The sequence below is a fragment of the Physcomitrium patens genome, chromosome 26 (genome assembly GCF_059467195.1).
Source record: "Physcomitrium patens ecotype Gransden chromosome 26, ASM5946719v1, whole genome shotgun sequence".
Lineage (NCBI taxonomy): Eukaryota > Viridiplantae > Streptophyta > Bryopsida > Funariales > Funariaceae > Physcomitrium > Physcomitrium patens.
Genome location: NC_143435.1, coordinates 2571775 through 2589439, shown reverse-complemented (window position 1 = coordinate 2589439; position 17665 = coordinate 2571775). Strand labels below are relative to the sequence as shown.

General features: G+C 34.8%; 2 protein-coding genes and 1 long non-coding RNA gene across 9 annotated transcripts; 1 reads left to right on the top strand and 2 right to left on the bottom strand.

The window, feature by feature from the left end:
• Nucleotides 1–31: 31 nt before the first annotated feature.
• Nucleotides 32–2159, top strand: LOC112277637 (uncharacterized). Of its 6 annotated transcripts, none has more exons than XR_002968436.3 (6): nt 32–187; nt 556–798; nt 1048–1179; nt 1387–1443; nt 1642–1741; nt 1903–2159. XR_002968436.3 is itself a non-coding variant. In XM_024510183.3 (6 exons), exons 2-6 carry the CDS (start codon nt 586–588, stop codon nt 1905–1907), a joined length of 489 nt encoding a protein of 162 aa, XP_024365951.1. In that variant the 5' UTR covers nt 32–187; nt 556–585; the 3' UTR covers nt 1908–2159. The 6 variants fall into 6 exon arrangements, 5 of the variants coding, with proteins under 5 accessions (XP_024365951.1, XP_024365949.1, XP_090104168.1 ...); XM_024510183.3 differs by having other exon boundaries at nt 1660–1741; XM_024510181.3 differs by having other exon boundaries at nt 1657–1741.
• Nucleotides 2066–5005, bottom strand: LOC112277636 (phenylalanine ammonia-lyase). The gene is made up of 4 exons (XM_024510180.3): nt 4472–5005; nt 4151–4377; nt 3589–4034; nt 2066–3416 (listed from the first exon to the last, which is right to left on the bottom strand). The coding sequence occupies exons 1-4, from the start codon at nt 4852–4854 to the stop codon at nt 2361–2363; spliced, it is 2112 nt and encodes a 703-aa protein (XP_024365948.1). The 5' UTR covers nt 4855–5005; the 3' UTR covers nt 2066–2360.
• Nucleotides 5006–13207: 8202 nt separating this feature from the next.
• On the bottom strand, nt 13208–16499 carry LOC149986178 (uncharacterized). 2 transcript variants are annotated; one of them, XR_016501208.1, is made up of 3 exons: nt 14368–16499; nt 13881–14000; nt 13208–13693 (listed from the first exon to the last, which is right to left on the bottom strand). It is a non-coding gene; the product is annotated as an uncharacterized LOC149986178 (long non-coding RNA). The 2 variants fall into 2 exon arrangements; XR_016501207.1 differs by having other exon boundaries at nt 13208–14000.
• Nucleotides 16500–17665: the final 1166 nt, after the last annotated feature.

Genomic DNA, 17665 nt, shown 5'->3' with positions numbered 1-17665 from the left:
TCCGCGGAGCAGGCCTGGTATCCTCGAGCTCGCTCTGTTTTTCTAGTTGCGGCGCGATTCTTCAGCACCGGACCTTCATCACCCACCCCTCAGTTCGATCGCATTCTCACGCATTTGGATATCTTCGTACTGCGTCCTGCGTGTCTTGCCCGCTCATCGTCGCGTTTCGGTGCAGCAGACGTAGCGGGTTAGTCGTTGAAGCACCATCTATCGTTGAAGTGGTCGTGGTTCGTTTCACTTTTCTGTGCTGAGGGTGTTGAGTGTAACGCTTGTTGGTGCACGTGCTTCTTGAAGTGTTTGTTTGCGTAATTCATGTGTTTTTAGTGGTGAAGTTGTGTTGGTTTAGGTTGTGGGAGGAGATCTGCCGCTGCCGGCGGGTTTCTGTAGGGGTTTACTGTTTTCTGTGGTGCATTTCGTCTTCTGACTGCATTGTTTTTCGCGTGCTGATGTCGAGGTTGGTCGAGTGGTTGTGGTGTTGGCTTTCTCTGAGGTGGTGATGGATGTGAAGGGGAGTGATGCTGATCTTTCTGATACTGGATGGGGAGTTTGTTGCAGGGTTGATAAGACAGACGAGACAGGTTCAATATGTCGTCGACTAATGCGCCTTATGCAACGCTGCATGATCTGCCGAAGTGGGAGAAGCGAGCGGACGTGGGTCAAGCACCGTGGTGCCAGGACCAGACAGCATTCAAAAGCTCGCGTGGTCATGACCCCCTTCCCTACGTCGCCTGCAACTCGCGAACTGCCCCTTTCGCCACTTTCCACAATATTCCCAACCAGGGTGGGGCCATAAGTGAGGTGACCCTCCTTGCCTCTTCATTTGTCAAGAGTTGGTGCACAACTCTATTTGTGTTTCCACCTTGATGAGTGCCGCATATACTCTCTAGACCTAGCATTTGTTAGCAAATTCGAGCATCTAACACTCTCTGACCTTAAAACGACGTATTAATGTAGAAAGAGGTTTTGAGTAGCATGATGACGGAGTTGTTTGGGTATCCTCTCGTGGATGCTCTGAATCCTCATCTTAATGTGGTTGAAGTACTGCAGCGCAGTGTACCGGTACTCGAATCCCCCGCTGTACAGCAAGTGCGTCCCTCCAACGGGTCTCTACCATCCCATGAGCTCAGACACAGCACTCCTTATGGTACTTGTGATGCTGTTGACCATCGTCCAACGCAGGCATGTATTTTCGCACGTTCACTCTGTTTCTTGCAAACCTCTCTTCGAATTTTGTAATTAACCACCCGTAACCGGAAGCTCTAAAGAAATATATTGTTTTAGTCTTGTTTCGATGGATCATTGCTCGTGGGTAAAGCTGCTGAGATCTCAAGTCGTGAGTCTTCTTTATCTAAAAGATGTGGACTAACAAATGCTGGGAATCTGCAGCTGAATTTATCAAAGGTGCATCAAGCTCCTTGGGATCGTGATGATGTACACCACAAGGTACTCCATAATCTTCTATTAGAGGACTCTCCCTATAATTTTCTCTAACAGTAATCGCGTGTTATTTTATTTTTTCATGACCACTTGCTGGATCAAATCTACACTGTTCTGCCGAATAGTCTCCCAGTTCGCGAATCATTTAGGAGGTCTACTGTGCTCTTTATTGTTGAGTATCCTATGCATTTTTTACGACTGCAGACGTTTTTCCCTTAGCAGGTTCAGCCAAGGTTCCCACATGGGGAGGATGCTCCTCACTACACCTCATCTCATGCACCGTATGCAACGGACTCCCAACGAGGTAATGTGCTCGTGGTCTACGCAGAGCCTCTCCAAACTGAACTATGACTCTTTAGTCTATTGTTTGCTTGACATTCATTTTATTTTCCATGTGAATATAGTACATACAATTGGTTCACGACGCGCTTTCGTTGCTGAAGTGTTGTAATGTGGTATTGGCAGGGTGAAGAAGGTGTGTATCACGACTTAGGTTGCAATTCCCATGCGCTTATTGCCACTACTGCTTTCCAACGTATATTCACGTTTTGAACATGTTAGAGACGATTATACACCGCCCTGTCCCTTACGGTAGTAGACATATGGTGTAAATAAACTGTTTGCCTAGCGTGTAAGATAATTTTTCCCAGTAGAGCTCTGTTAACAACTCTCATTGTCAACGTGACCTTCAACATTCAAATCAATCATGGATATCTCCAACACGCTGAGTTTGTACAGTGCCTAGGCTTAATCCTGATGGAAATCTATTCAGATATTTCATCACTCCTTTTAATTCTGGTCATGGTGATTGGTTATGAAGTCTGGTTCTGTGCATCGCACACAGCTCATTCATGAATACTATATTTTTCCGGACTTTCTTCCATGCCACTGTCAAGATTGAAAATTCACCTAGGCATGCCGGACTATTTAATACGAGAGGTAGGGGAAGAGGTCCATCCGTCTAAACACTGGAGCAGAGGATCTACATGTTTACCGCTACAAATGGCCCTGTACACTTTTGCAATGTCTTCGCCAGGAGTTACCGTTCTGTGTCCAGAGAGTAATTGGGTGTCAAGATCAGAGCGGACGAAACGGTAGAGTGGGTATGTTCTGCACTCCTCGATCCTATTTTGAACGTTGCTTTCGCCCATGTAATAAGCTTCTCGAGCAAGCGGAACCTCCGACGTCAACCTTGTTGTCAGCTCTTTTTCGAAGCAGGCTATCTTTCGAAACAGAGATGTCCCTACTGAGTCATCACTTTCGGAGTTTGGTAGCGCATGGTGAAGTAACATCAATCGAAGCTTTTCCATGAGAGGGTAGGCTTGGCTGGAAGGATTGTCGATGTAGGTGAAGACAGGCTGATGCTCTACAACTCGTAGCAGATCGGTTTCAAGGAGCTGAGGGACGCTAGCCGGATAATCGAGCAAGTTCTTCCTTGCTACTTGTCTCACAATATTTTTCACGGTTTCATGCAATGTCTCTTCCAGATGCCGAAGATCAATGGCCTGGCAAAGGCCAAGCAGATACGTGGCGCTCATAAGCTTCAGGACCACTATCGCTTCCTCGGTCTTGCGCGCGGATATGAATCCAAGAGAGTTCACGTCCTGATTGTGACCCTCAGCACTTTGGACATGGGTGGTGACCGGATTCGCTAAGTGGTTTAGCTCAGAGAGATACGAGGCCATCGCGATTTCAGCGCCCTTGAGACCGTAGTCAAGGCTGGGGTTCGGTCCGCCGCTTAGGTTAGATGGGAGCCCGGCGTTGTAGTACTCGTTGACAAGCTCAGAGTTCTGGGCAAACATTAGCTTGCCGATGGCAGCGATGGCGAGACGCAGGTTGTCCATGGACACCCCAATTGGAGTGCCCTGGAAATTGCCCCCACTGATTGCTCTATCTTCTGCCATATCAATTAGCGGATTGTCATTCACGGAATTTATCTCCCTCTGAATGGAATGAGTCGCATTGCGAATTACTTCCACCTGTTACGTCGAGCCAGGCATTAATGTTTGGCAACAGATTATATCTTCCAAAGCTTCTTGCGTATCTCAAAACAGGAGACAATTCCGGATCGCTCGGAACTTTTGGCACACAGAAATTCCCTGGTTTGCTGTTGTGGTGCTACCAAGCGACATTAGTTAATATGTAGTGTACCTGAGGGCCAAGCCATTGGGGTGAAGTGCGAAGAGCATAACGATCGTGTTTGGGCTTCTTCAACGGATCGGGTGCGTGAAATTTGGCGGCCGTCTTCATGTATGAGCTCCCGTCAAGAACCCATTTCATTATTGATGCTGCCTCCATTTGGCCTGGGTGATGCTTGAGCTTGTGAGTAAGAGGGTCTGTGTATTCTAACTTTCCAAGCATCACTTCACTGAAAAGTGCAGAGAGCACCTCTGCCATAACTACAAGAATGTTGGCGTCGAAGCAGACGGTGGATGCCAAGGCAGATCCTACTGTAGTGCCATTCACCAGGGCCAAGCCCTCCTTGGGCTCTAACTCCAGTGGCTTGTCAATCCCTGCCAGCTTCAGAGCTTCCACCGCAGAGATTGTCTTTTCCTCTTTCGTCACGGCCTTGGAGTTGGGGCGCGCTATGAGCAGACCTGTGGCACATGAATTACAGTTTTGCATTTGAGCTCTTGCAAAATGAGATAAATACCGCAGACTGTGCTAATGGTATCCAGCAAGCGAGGGATAAATGAGAAGTGATTGTCCGAACCAGCGATGTAGGACAAGGGCATGAGATCTCCGGAGGCTGTGATGGTGCCGCGAAGCGGCAGCTCTGGAGTGACATGGGAATTGAGGAGCTTGCCCATCGCTTCGAGAGTCTCCCATCGAATGCCAGAGTACCCCTGCATGAGGGTGTTGATGCGAACAAGGATGGCCGCCCGCGTCGTGCTCACTGCGAGCTTGTTGCCCTCTTCAATTACTCCCGCATTCAAGAACCTGCAAGAGAATTTAACCACCCAGTTCAGTCAAAGAAGAGAATAAGATTGTGCCTGCTGCTTCTTGCTGTGGATGCGAGCTTGTAGACACTGACCTTATTAGTTCCTCTTGAAGCTCCCTGGTTTGATTGGTACGCTGAGCAGAGGCTGCACCGAAACCGGTGGTCACACCAGGGATGCTTCTTCCCTCTTCTATCTTTCGGTCCAGCCAGTCACAGCATTCGTCCACTTTGCTCTTCGCAACCTTGGAGTTCATCTTGAAGAGGACCTCGGGTCGGCGGGCGATGGCTGCAACATGCGCTACGGTTAAATCCTTGCCCTCAACGACAATTTGGGCAGATTTGTAATACGTTTTCATGTAACTCTTCACCTCGTCAAGATGACAACATTTCATTGCCTCTGCAGCGCAAGCCCAGTTCAAAGAGTCGCCATCGCCGGGCATGGTGTGGTCTCTACACTTGCTTGCGTCCGATTCCATGGTGTCGAAATTGCAGGTGTGTTCTGGTCGAACTCTTCCAAGTTCAAGTGGGATGCGATCTATTTCAAACACTAGTCGAGAAATAACCAATCTATCTTGTTGCTCCCATAGTCAAGGTTCTCTTTGCAAGACAACTTCTTCTGCTTTCGAGTGTGAATCAACAGTAAGGAATTTCAGAGCATGATTCACCAATATTCTACTCAAACTCGTCAATGAGCATGGACTCTTCACTGACTAAGGCGTCCATTAGCAAAGCACGTGGGTTTCCAAACTCTTGGAGATTCATACACTGAAACCCTTTTGTTTACTCCACATAAGAAGTAGATGTGAGTTGGACTGGCTAATACGTCGTTAGCCGCCTCATCAATAGGTGGGTCCTTATCTACTGATATTATTGTCGCCGCCCTCATGTTGGAGGTACACCATTGTTACTTGTAGCTAGTTCTGTCACTTGTAAAAGTTTCATATTGTTGAACAGTTGAAAACTTTTTCTTGTTGCTGACGTTGAAGCAGCTCTAGATCGAATGGAATGGCGATCAGAAGCTGGTGAACAACGGCGGCGGTACCGTTTTGTCACTGTTGCAACAGATGCAGGGAGGAAGTTTACTCAGAAAAAAATTCCACGATATATTGGACGAGATTTGTTTTGGTTATGAGACATCTGCCTTTACATTGGGTTTTCAAAGTAACGTCCCTGGAATAAGAATGAAAACTCAATGGGCGTAAGTTATTCTACGTCTTTGAATTGCTCTTTTAGCACATCTCAACGAATGTCTAGACTAGATGGAACAGCAGCATTCAATTAATTATGAGCATTCAAAATAAGAGCCATGCTTATATGGATTTGGAACTAAAACAAATAGCTGTACGTAAATGAATATAATTAAATAATACATATGTATCACTTCATTGTTACATGTGTTTCCATCAAGCCAAAGAATATGTAATACATAGATTGTAGACATGTTTACAAACAAGGAAAACACAGAGATAACCCATCTCACTTGAAAAAAAACAATTGGTAACAAGTTCATAAATATGGATTATTTGGACTATCCTGACTTAAAATCCAATTCTTTAGCTAAACAATTTCATCTAAAATTTTAAAAAATTAAGTATTATAGTCATTCTTTACATGAGTATATTCATGAATTGTTTGGTTTTAACAATAAATAAATAAAAAAATACATAGTAAAACTTTATATTATATTTGATGAAGATTATATGAATATTATAAAATTCTACAAAAAGATGCAAACTAATAAAATAAAGACAAAACCATAATCGAATGCTACATTCTTAGAAAGATATGATAGAATGTAGATGGTCAACAAAGTTATAAAATTTGGAGATGAAATAAATATTAAATGGAATTCACCCCCTACATGCCGGCAGTCTATTGTGGTCATAAACATTACATTCGTTTGGGCTTTGCAATTCATGAAAGAAGTTTTTCTTTTAAGGTTGCAACATTGAACATATTGAAATAATGTTTTACTAATTACATCTCAAATATTTTTAAAGAATTCATTGCCTATTCCATTGCATTCCAAGACTTTTTTTTATAGTTATGTATATTTAATTTCATTAAAAAAAATTATTTAAAAATTTTCTATTGTAAAAATTTCATTTATTTGCTTCAATACTTTGGATATTCTGGATACTTTGTTTCTATACTTTTGTACCAAATAATCCAGAATCAGTCTTGACCAAATTCAAAATATAACATGAGCATCATGGCTTTGATTTCTTCTCTTTGTACCCGTCTTGATCTAGTATGATTTTTTTGTTTTGTTTTTTTTGTTTTTTTGACAAATTGTAGTGTCCAATTGTACTTGCTTTGCTTTGGAGCCCTAGAAACTCATTTGCAAACTGCTTGCAAGGCCATATTTTCCTCTTTGTATTATTCCTATGTTTTATTTTCACCTATGCAAGTCTTTTACAGTCTGTGATCTTATTGCTTGTTCCAAGATATAATTTAAATTTTGTATAATTGAAGTGACGGTTTAGAATTCTATTTCTTAATCATCTCTACAGTTTAAAAATAATATAAAATTGTGATTTATTTGAGAAATAATTGTCATGCATTTTTCATAAAATTTGTTCAATATTAGCTACCACCTCTATGAAAAATCTTTTGGCATTTGTTTGAAAACCTGATGAAAGCGATCAAGTGAGTCCTTTTGTTGAGCCAGTACCTTTCAATGTGCATTCTAAATAGCATTTGGGTCAAAAGTTACATTCTGAACTTGAAAAGTTTGGATATGTATTGACAAAATAAGCTCCTTTTACTTGATTTCCTCCACATCAACTATTAAAATAAAATGTCTATGCCATGAGGTTTTCTGCACAGTAATGAAAATCTGGATTTTGTGCATGGATAGTGCAGATTTAAGTTACAGACACTTTGCCACTTCACTCTAGATAACTGAGCAGCACTAATATCAGTGCCGTTCAATTATTGTACTTAAAATAACATCTAGATGTAGACTAAATAGGTCTTAATGTGTAACACTTTGTGGGTAAGTTTAATATATGACTAGTTGAACTTGAACCATTGTCACGGATTTCTAACACTGATTTCCAGAAAATACAGTTTGTTGATATCTCAACTTCTTAAGCATTTTACCTTGCACGTTAGTAGGAAAATTTTGAACAGGTTCTTCAAAACTAATTCTACATTAACATAATAACAAAGTCTAGAAACAAAAAAAATTGGTAGATTGAGGAAATATTATAGGAGAAAATTTACCTTTTACAAATCAGGTCATGAGCTTAACATACAATTAACTGCACATGTAAAACAATCCAATCTGCTTTATTTGTTTGTTTACATATTGTCAATAAATAACATGTTATTATTGATGATCTAAAAATATGTTAATTATTAACAACTCATTTTATTTCTTTCATTGTTGGCATCAATAAGATAGATTTTTTTCTATCAGAAACACGGAAGTATTCACTTGTATATTATTTTTTTTGAAAATGAAAACATTTTAAAATTAAATTTCAGGAATTAGACTTTTTAAGCATATCAAACTGATTTAGATACGTGTTGATTTTACAATAGGTTTTCAAACCTATATATGAAAATACTGTATGATATTTTAGAAAATATCACAAACATTTAATTTTTCATATTTGATACATAATATACATTTATAATTCTTGCAAAGAAATTCCATCATTTCATAAATTTAAGTATTTGATATTTAAGTATTAACTTTATCAATTATATAGAATACCAACCACATGATGTATGATAAATGTTTCCCAATTTTCATGCATCAATGACAATTTCACATGGCATCAGGAGAAGAATTTGATTTTTATCTCAAACTCAAATAAATTTTAAATTTTAATAATTTGTATTTATTATCATGTATATATTTTATTTTTAAAAATATATTTATTTACTTAATTTGTTACAAATAAATGACATCTTTAATTGATTTAACATACACACACATAAATGTAAATTTTTGAGTTGTTGTCATTTATTATCACAATTCATTATCACAATTTCACAGTATATTTCATTTAGTCTAGGTTCTTGATTCATCGTTAACTACTAAACAGATACTACAAAGATACATGAAACTAAACAAAATCAAGAGATGTTCAAAATATTCTTCACAGTGTAACATTGCATGGAAAGTTTCAAAACTTTTTGTAGTGTGCAATACACTACATCTTTTTCCATTTGCTGTAAGAAAGTAGGTAAAATATTGCAATATGCCTAGAAGTATCACTTAAAGAAAAAAAATTAAGACAATGCTAGAAACAGGATTATTGTTTCATCAATGCTCTCACTTAGTTGCATCATTGGTTTGTCTAAATTTTGTGGTGCATTTTAATTTTGATCACAATGCAGTTCACAGCTTCTACTTGCACAAACCAAGTTTGTTAGCAAAATGAAAAGTCCAGATTGCATTTCTGTACCAAGATATTTGTCTCATTGTTGACAATTTACTATAGAAATTTGCAGAATTTAGATTAATCACCTATAGAAGAGTTCTAACTTCAGGATGTGTACAAAAAAACATATGTTATGATTTCAAAATGTAACTACACTTCTCAGCCTCAAGCCAATCACCTGCACCTCTCTAGTGCACCCACCTACACACATATCTTTGTTGTATACTAATCCAACCCCTTCTACTTCAATCCTATTTAAGCTTCTTCCAAATCCTCCTTCAAAATTCTACATGTCTATTGATTGATCTATTGATTAGTCCTAACAAAGCAAAAATAATACTAAATACTAAATCAACTTCTCTTTGTCATTGTGGTTTAGGGCCTTCAAATTCCACTCAATGTAGCACACCTCTGGATGTATGTTGCTACTCTACATCAGCTCGGCCTATATGCTCCTAAATTGCAACCTTATTAATAAAAATCCTAACAAAATAATAATAAAAAAAAAATGCTAAAAAAACAAAGAGAAAGAATAAATAAGAACCAAAATTTATCTTAGACATTGATATCAATAATATAGATTTGCAATACCACAATTAAAACACATTAGTAACTAATGAATTTCTAACACACAAATTTTGTAATAATAATGCTATTAAATAAACTATTTTTGAAGGTTTAGAACATACTTCTTAAATGTACAATCATACCATAGATATTTCAAAATTTTCAAACTTCAACTCATTCAAAAGGCAACCCAAGCCAGTTTATTTTGAACTCAACAATAATATGAATTGTAAGAGAATACTCACTAGGCAAAGATTGCAAGAACATTATCCTTGGTAAAACCAAAAGAGAGTCTAATCACATAGATATACGCAAAATCCTTATACTTGACATGTCATGATCACTTTTAATGAAAATAAAGATAGATGCATGCAACAAACACATACTAAACATGACAACAATATAGATAAACTATGATCACTATAATCACTATAGTATATACTTTAATTCAAATGAAACCTTGGTTAATCTAGCTTATTGAAGGTAACAATCTTTAACAATCTCATCATGACTTCTAATTCTCATAAACAAATTGATTAGTTTTTTATTATGTTTCAAATAAATCTATTTATATATTTTTCTTTAAAATAGTCTTTATTTGATATTACATTGTAAGTATTACAAAAAAATTATGTTTATAAAAATAAGAAAATCTTTTGAAAAAAAAAGACAAAACCTTAGAAATCTTTGTAAGAAAAATATATACTTGTAATATAATTACTTTGCAAAAGTATAACAATTAACTATATCAAGAATAACATAAAAAATAAAAAAAATAGATAAGACTAAATAGAAGTAGTTGAGAAGAAAACATGTAGACATAGAAGATCATATCTTATAACTTCTTCCAATGCATGCTTCACAAGTTCATAGAAGATCATATCTTATAATCTTCTTTCATTTTTTTGATACATATATGTATGTCTTAGAATGTAAGTCATATTCCATCATGAGGCATTTGATGGTTTTATTATTGAGATTTTTTCTATTTTGTTTTGATACATGCATATATGCAAGACAAGCAAAGGTATATAGATTACTTTTATAAAATTTGTGCTTATTGTATCATTCTTTTAGAGTCATTGTACCTTTGTTAGTGTACCTTTGTTTTCCTTGCATACATATATGTATAAAAAATAAATAGAAAAAATCTCAATAATAAAACCATCAAATGCCTCATGATGGAATATGACTTACATTCTAAGGCATACTTAGTATTTGAATCCAATTCACAAAACATTTTTGTTATTTAAGATGTAATATTTAATAAAATCAAATTAGAGATGATTCACTTAAAAACTCTAGATATACTTGATGCCATATTATTGCTTCTTTCTACTACTCCTATTGTATCTATTATCAAAGATGAGGATCAACTACTAGAAAAATCTTTCATGGGATCTTGAATACCTTAATTCACCTTCTTTACTGACATCTATTAAAAACTTAGAAAATAACTTTACACCTACCACTTTAGTGTAGACTACACTAAATTCACCTCTAAGATATCAATATCCAATTTGAGATTATAATTCATCTTTTTAATTTAAAAACTATTATATTCAATTTGCCAAAGTAAATATTATACTTCTAACTTATGTTGAAGCCAACATCTACATTGGTTGGCAAGAAACCATGCAAAGCAAAGTGAATTCTATTTACAAAAATTAGACTTGGTACATTGTAGATTTTTTCATAGAAAAAAAAATCAATCAATGCAAAGTAGATATATAAAATAAAATAGGGTGTTAATGGACAATCACCTTTATTAAAGCCTTATATTATAGCCTATGGATTTGAACAAATTCACAATATAAACTACTTCAATACATACACACCAATTATTTGATAGAGCATAATATGCACTATCTTAGTATCAGCAAGATAAATTTTTTGGTAACTCAACCAACTTGATGCCAAGACTGTTTTTTTCAATTGCAAGCTCAAGGAAGATATCCATATGGAGATTTCCATTGGTTTTAAAAAACCTAGAATCAAAAGAAAGATCTATAAACTTGAAAAGGCTCTATATAGTCTAAAACAAACTCTATATACTTGATATGGACATGTTAATAAATATTTTTATAATATTGGTTTCAAGCATAGTATTTCCAATATCAATCTCTACCTATCTATTTTAGTTGGAAAAACTATTATGATTCTTCTATATGTTGATGATTTAATTGTTATTGAAAAAAATCACTTCAATATTTAACAACTCATTATAAACCTTCTTACTATCTTTGAAATGATAGAACTTGGAGAAATTTGACTTTATCTTAATATAAAAATTATTTGTAATAACTTTGGAATCTATATTTATCAATAATTTGATAAAAAAAAACTACTAATTAAGTTTGACATGATATATTATAATTTTGTTATCATACTTATATGTCTAAATACAAGACTGCAAGAAGAAATGGAAGTAGCTACTACAAATGAATAACATTATTAATTATTAATCAATGGACTTTTTTATATAATACTAATCTCTAAAAGTGATACTATTTAAGTTACTATGTACATAATCTATAACAATTACACTTGATAGTTGTCAAATAAATATTGAGATATCTAAAAGGTACCTCAAACTATAGAATCTATTTTCTTTGTATTAGTGAGACAATTCTAGTGATATATATATGGATGTTGACTATGATAGATGCTTAGATTCCAAACAACAAATATCATAAATACTACAGAAAGTTGGATATTCATCTATTGATTGGTCAAAAAAATGTCAATCTAAAGTAGCTCTCTCTACTACTAAAGCTGAGTATTCAGTGCTTACTAAGGTAGCAAAAGATGTCATCCACCTTTAGCAAGTATTGCACAAATTTCACATCAATGATATGAAACTAACTTACATTTTCAATGACAATCAAAGTTATATCAAGTTTGTAAATAACCTGACTTTTCATACTTAAAAAAATATATAGGAATCCAATATCATTTTATTAGAGAGCAAAGCCAAAATAATGACTTTATTGTTGACTACATATCTATACTACAAAACAAAGTTAATACTCTAAGAAAATCTCTTGATGCATTCCTTTATGCATATATAAAAGAAACTATAGGCATCAAACCTTTATAACTACCTATAACATAAAACTACCCTAATAAGATTTAGAATTTGTTGCTACAATCTAACACGCATATTCTTATTGCAAACTAAATTCCAAAAAAATTGATCAATTCTTCTTAGGTTTTGAAGCTTCCAAAAAAAACTCCACTATAATCTTTTACATAATGCTCACATTTATCTCAAGTCGTATATAATCTAGGCAATAAGCCCTTTCAAACATCATAGTACTTCTTAGCTCAAAAATTAATTGAATATTCAAACAAATCAAGCAAACTTGGTCCTATTAGTTTTTTTCTTTTGACGACCCACTAGTAATATAGTATGAGAAAGAACAAGCTTGACATAAATTGAAAACACTTGAACTTATGCATTTCATAATACATGTGACTTAGACTCTGATAATCCTAAGTCAAAAACAATAAATCCTAACCTTTGAGCGTCTTCACCAAATACATCATCATCATCTATGTCATCATAAGAATGGAATTGATTCAATGATTCAACAAGCCACTTCTTAGAGTTGCACAAAATCCAATCATAGAAACAACGGAGCAATGAAGCAAAGAACCAAATCTCCAATAAAAGAATCTTCTATTATATATGAATTAGAAAAGGAATCATTATAGCTAAAAATTACTTAAACTTAACTACAAAAGTGATAGAGCAATTGAAATCCTACCCCATTCAAGTGTTACGTTTGGGACTTTAGTTTGAGTGATAATTTAGTTGGTAGCAACCTACACTTTGACATAGTTACTTGTGGGTACTATTTTATTGAATATAATGTGAGAAGAAGTGTTGGAAATAATGCACGGTAATGATGTGCTCATGACTAATGACATCAGCATGAACAAGTACGTCAGCATGCCACCTCACTCCAGATAACACTAGTATGAGTGCCGTTTAGTTATTGCACTTAAAATAACATCTCAATATGTAGACTAAATAGGACTCAATGTGTAATAATTTGTGAATAAGTTTAATATACGGTTTTAACTTATTCACAAATTAATATGTCTTAAGTTTAATATACGGTTTCAACAGCTCAAACCTTCGTCAGTGAAGGCAGAATGGTAGAATTGAACTGCTTGTTCTTCCCAAGTTTAACATTAACTAACGCTGTTTCTTCTTCTTCTGAAGAATAGGCGTATAAGGTATCGTCACATTTCATTCTAGCTTCTTCTATGGATTAACACTCTTCAAATGCGGTCTTGTGCTTCGACAGATATGAGAGAATCCTTGATGCTGTTGGTGCGAGTTCTGTGTCAAAGCGTTTGGTTGCGAGTTCTCAGTACTAAAACATTTAGCCATGCAGATGAAGCATCTCAATATAGTTACTCACAGTAGAGCACTAATCACGACTCAAAGAAAATATGACCCAGAAATGATTCAGAAACACGAGAAGGAAAACAATAGAAGCTACATGTGCTCGCACGTTATCTTCTACCTCATATTTTTGGTTAGCATCAGTGATTGTGCATGAAAGTGTTGGAAAAATGTCCAGTGAACTCCTCTTCCTGGCGTGTTGCAATAGCACCCAGCTCTTGAGAAGAGCTGTTTTATGATTCTGCATAACTTTGTCCGACTGAAACATCAGCCGCTAGCATAACTCAGACTCAAACAGAACCATCACATATCCATCACAAGTTTGAGAAAGGGCGGATTCCTATCACAATTACCAGCCAATTTAGAGTAGCAAACACAGAACCTGAAGAAAAACTAATGAACTACGGCCTTGTTTTATTCCACTCCAGATTAGGAATGAGAATCCACCACTAATCAGGCCTCACTCGCTCCGTGGAAAAAACTTGTCCTAGCTTATCACATACATTGCTCATTTTGCAGCTCCTCTTCTTCAACATCGTCACTGTCTCAATCTCACTGCCTCATTAAAACCGAGTCAACTGAGAAATTTAAGAATGTGGAAAGATTACCAAGGGCTTGCGAGCGTCGAAGTGGTTAATTCCCTGCATGTAAAGCTTCATGTGCAGAACTCTTAAACCCTAAAACCCGCCAATTCTACACCTAATTCAGAGACACCTCGAAAACTAGAATTGGGTAATTTACAAAATTTAGGTGTATCTTCGTTGCTTGCGACCCATCTCCCTGAAAAGCCTTGTTCTCACCAGCATTAACCACGAACACCCCATTTTGTTATGTTATGTTATGTTATGTTATTTATTTTTATCGCTGCTGATTGACCCGCGACGACGCGGACACTGCCCAGACTACTCCTGCACAATCGCAACTATTCCAGGACCTTGCATCGCTCCGGGGCAGCTGCAGCTGCGTGTTCGAATTGACCATGGACACAATGCAAGGCTGGAAGCTTCGAGCTCCATCGCATGAGTTAGCGTCGGAGTGTGGCATCACTTCGGAGACAGGAAACGAGGCGCGTCGCATTGGATTAACAAATGCTTACTAAATTCGCCGCGAAGTTATCTGCAGGTTTGGGCCGACCTAATTTTAGCGGAACGTAGAGGCGTTGGGAGAGGTGGAGCAATCTTCTCCATCACCGAGATGGCCTCCATGAAACCTCAATTTTTAAAACTATAAATTGAAGTAATCTAATTGAAAATTCATGAAAACATCGACATGTTACAAATGCATAACATGCGGAAAAAAATTATTAGTAGAAAAAAATTACTAGTAGGAAAAAAAAAAAAAACAAAAAAACAAAAAAAAAACAAAACAAAACAAAAACAAAAATGGTATGTTGTAAGAATAAATGAAATCATAGAAATAACAACAAGCTGTTCCCAAATATAACAAGGCAATGAAGGATTCACTATGTACTTTGAAGATAAAATAGGACTGAAATATATAATTTAAAATCATACAATGCATTATGAAACTTAATTGTTTATTGAGCAGCAGATATTAATGTGATTATTTCAAAATAATTTTGGAATTAAAAATGAGATTCTGATGATACATTTGATGTTATATTTGATTTTATTTAGAATAAAAAGACATACTGTAGGAGGTGTGGAAAATTTTTTATTAAACCCAACTTCGAATTTTTAATTTTAGAGAATAACATATGACTTGTAAATAGCTGCATAAAACATATAAAAACTATCAAATTATTAGTTAATGTTCAATTAACACTGGAAAATTGTGTATACTCTGATGTAGGCAATATTATTGCACAAAATATTAAATACAACTTAAAATGAGATATTGATGAAATAAAAAGTAATGGATTTTTGAAGATTTATGCCCATCTATTACAAAATTAAGATAGGTTGAAAAATATATGGTTTGCAAATGGCATGCAAAGAATCTATAGATTTTGAATGCTCACTTAATATTTATTTAAGGAAGACGGGTCAGGAACTGTATAAGAGATGTGTATTATTTCCCATAGTAACACAACTTTTTAAATTTTATACATTTGTTAATTTTTTTAACAAAGGAATAATAATAATTATATTGATGCTTTTATTTTTCAGATGTAAATTATGCAATTACTTAAAAAAATATTTTATTCACTAAAATAAAATTGTTAAAAATATATAATAGGAAGTGAAAAAAAAACTGGTGTACACATATATGTGCAATTAAGGAATTACATCTTCATCATATTATGGAAGATTTATGTTCTTTTAACATGAAAATTTGAAATTAATGAAAAAACAATGATTTATTAGAAAGATCAATGTAATAATATGATGTCTTCATAAAATAAAGTTCAAGTTATTAATGCTCAAAGTCAAATAATAAAAAAATATGTTACTTGAAAATTCTGAATAGCCTGTTGAAAGGACCTCTATTCAGTACAAATGCAAAAGCATCCAAAATAATGATTTGGACATAGGTGAGTAGATCTATCAACATTGAGCATGATGCAGGGTGAATTTTTAATGTTTTTAACAACATAGTCAAAATAATGTTATGAAAAAATGAAATTATTTCATAGTCAACCATTTGCAATTGAATCACACAATACTTGGTGTCTTAATATTATTTCTTTGGCACTTATGATTATTTTTACTATTTTACATAAAAATTTGAGTTTTCTGGATAATGTTGGTATCACTAGCTGATTTTTTAAAAATATATATAACTATGTGGTGGTTTTTAAAGTCCAAAATAGAAAAATATCAAAATATATTTCAGTCATGAAAATAATAAAATAATTTTGCTAAAAATAAAGGTAAGATTTCAATTTATATATATATATGTAATATGTGAAAGAACCACAAAGTTGGTGGTGTTTTGGACACACCACTCAAACATGATAAGACTTTTAGAGTTGAAGGAAATGAAACAAAAGATATTCTCTTTATATTACAAACATGAACACAAGAACAAGACTATGAGGCTTAAGTTGAACCACAAAGATTACATTATTAAAACTAAGGATCTCTTCAACCTCAATTCTTATATATTTTAGGTGCAAGAAAGCTCCTTGATAGGTTTTTTTGATGTTGGGAGGTGAAGCAAGCTTCTATGAATCTTCTAAAATTATTAAATATACTAAAGTTATCTTTTTAAAGTCAAAAGTTTCATTTGTCTTTGTAACTAATGATAGTAATCAATGTCTTCTAATATAGATCAAGCTTAAATTTATATGTCTTTCAAAAATTGCTTTAAGATTTCCTTCACAAATAGTTTCTGCTTTGATGACAATCGCTATAAAGTAGCTAATAGGTACTCTTCAATGTCTTCTTAATTCAAGTGATTCTTCTTCTTTAGGTAGATGTAGAATGGGTAGAAATTCGTTTTTGTAAGATATTGGTAAAGTAGATTAATCATTCTTAGGATACTCAATTCAATAGGTCGGATGATTGAATTAGTTGTGAAAAATGGTTAAGTAGGGAATGAAAATTAGAATCTAGAATTTTAGAGGTAAGTATATAGCAATTGAAGAAGATATTGGAGGGGCCAGACTGTGATAGTCATGAGCTAGGATAAGCTTGGTGCTATCTCTTGTTTCTTGTTTATTTTGTTGTTTTAGGTTTTGATTATTGTAAAGTGAATCTGTGGAATAAATCAGAGATTGATTTATAAGATATTGAATATGTAATTAGAATATTGTGTGATTGAATTATTATGAGAAGATATTGGAAGTTTGTTATCAGATTCTGTGGAAGATTGTTCATGGATGAAAGATTATGATTGTTGTTTTTTGAGAGTTGTGTATGTTTTGAAAGAAGAAGTTTGTGATTACAAAAATTGTATAAAGCCAAATTGGTTGGAATAGAAGTCTATTATTTCCAATATTGG

Bases quoted from the DNA above. Each gene is read 5' to 3' on its own strand.
- LOC112277637 (XM_024510181.3), top strand. From the start codon at position 586: ATGTCGTCGACTAATGCGCCTTATGCAACGCTGCATGATCTGCCGAAG. The intron at 1,180-1,386 runs GCATGTATTTTC...GGGAATCTGCAG, and splicing joins TTGACCATCGTCCAACGCAG to CTGAATTTATCAAAGGTGCA. The intron at 1,444-1,656 runs GTACTCCATAAT...TTTTTCCCTTAG, and splicing joins GTGATGATGTACACCACAAG to CAGGTTCAGCCAAGGTTCCC.
- LOC112277636 (XM_024510180.3), bottom strand. From the start codon at position 4,854: ATGGAATCGGACGCAAGCAAGTGTAGAGACCACACCATGCCCGGCGAT. The intron at 4,378-4,471 runs GTCAGTGTCTAC...ATTCTCTTGCAG, and splicing joins CTTCAAGAGGAACTAATAAG to GTTCTTGAATGCGGGAGTAA. The intron at 3,417-3,588 runs GTACACTACATA...TCGACGTAACAG, and splicing joins CCCAATGGCTTGGCCCTCAG to GTGGAAGTAATTCGCAATGC.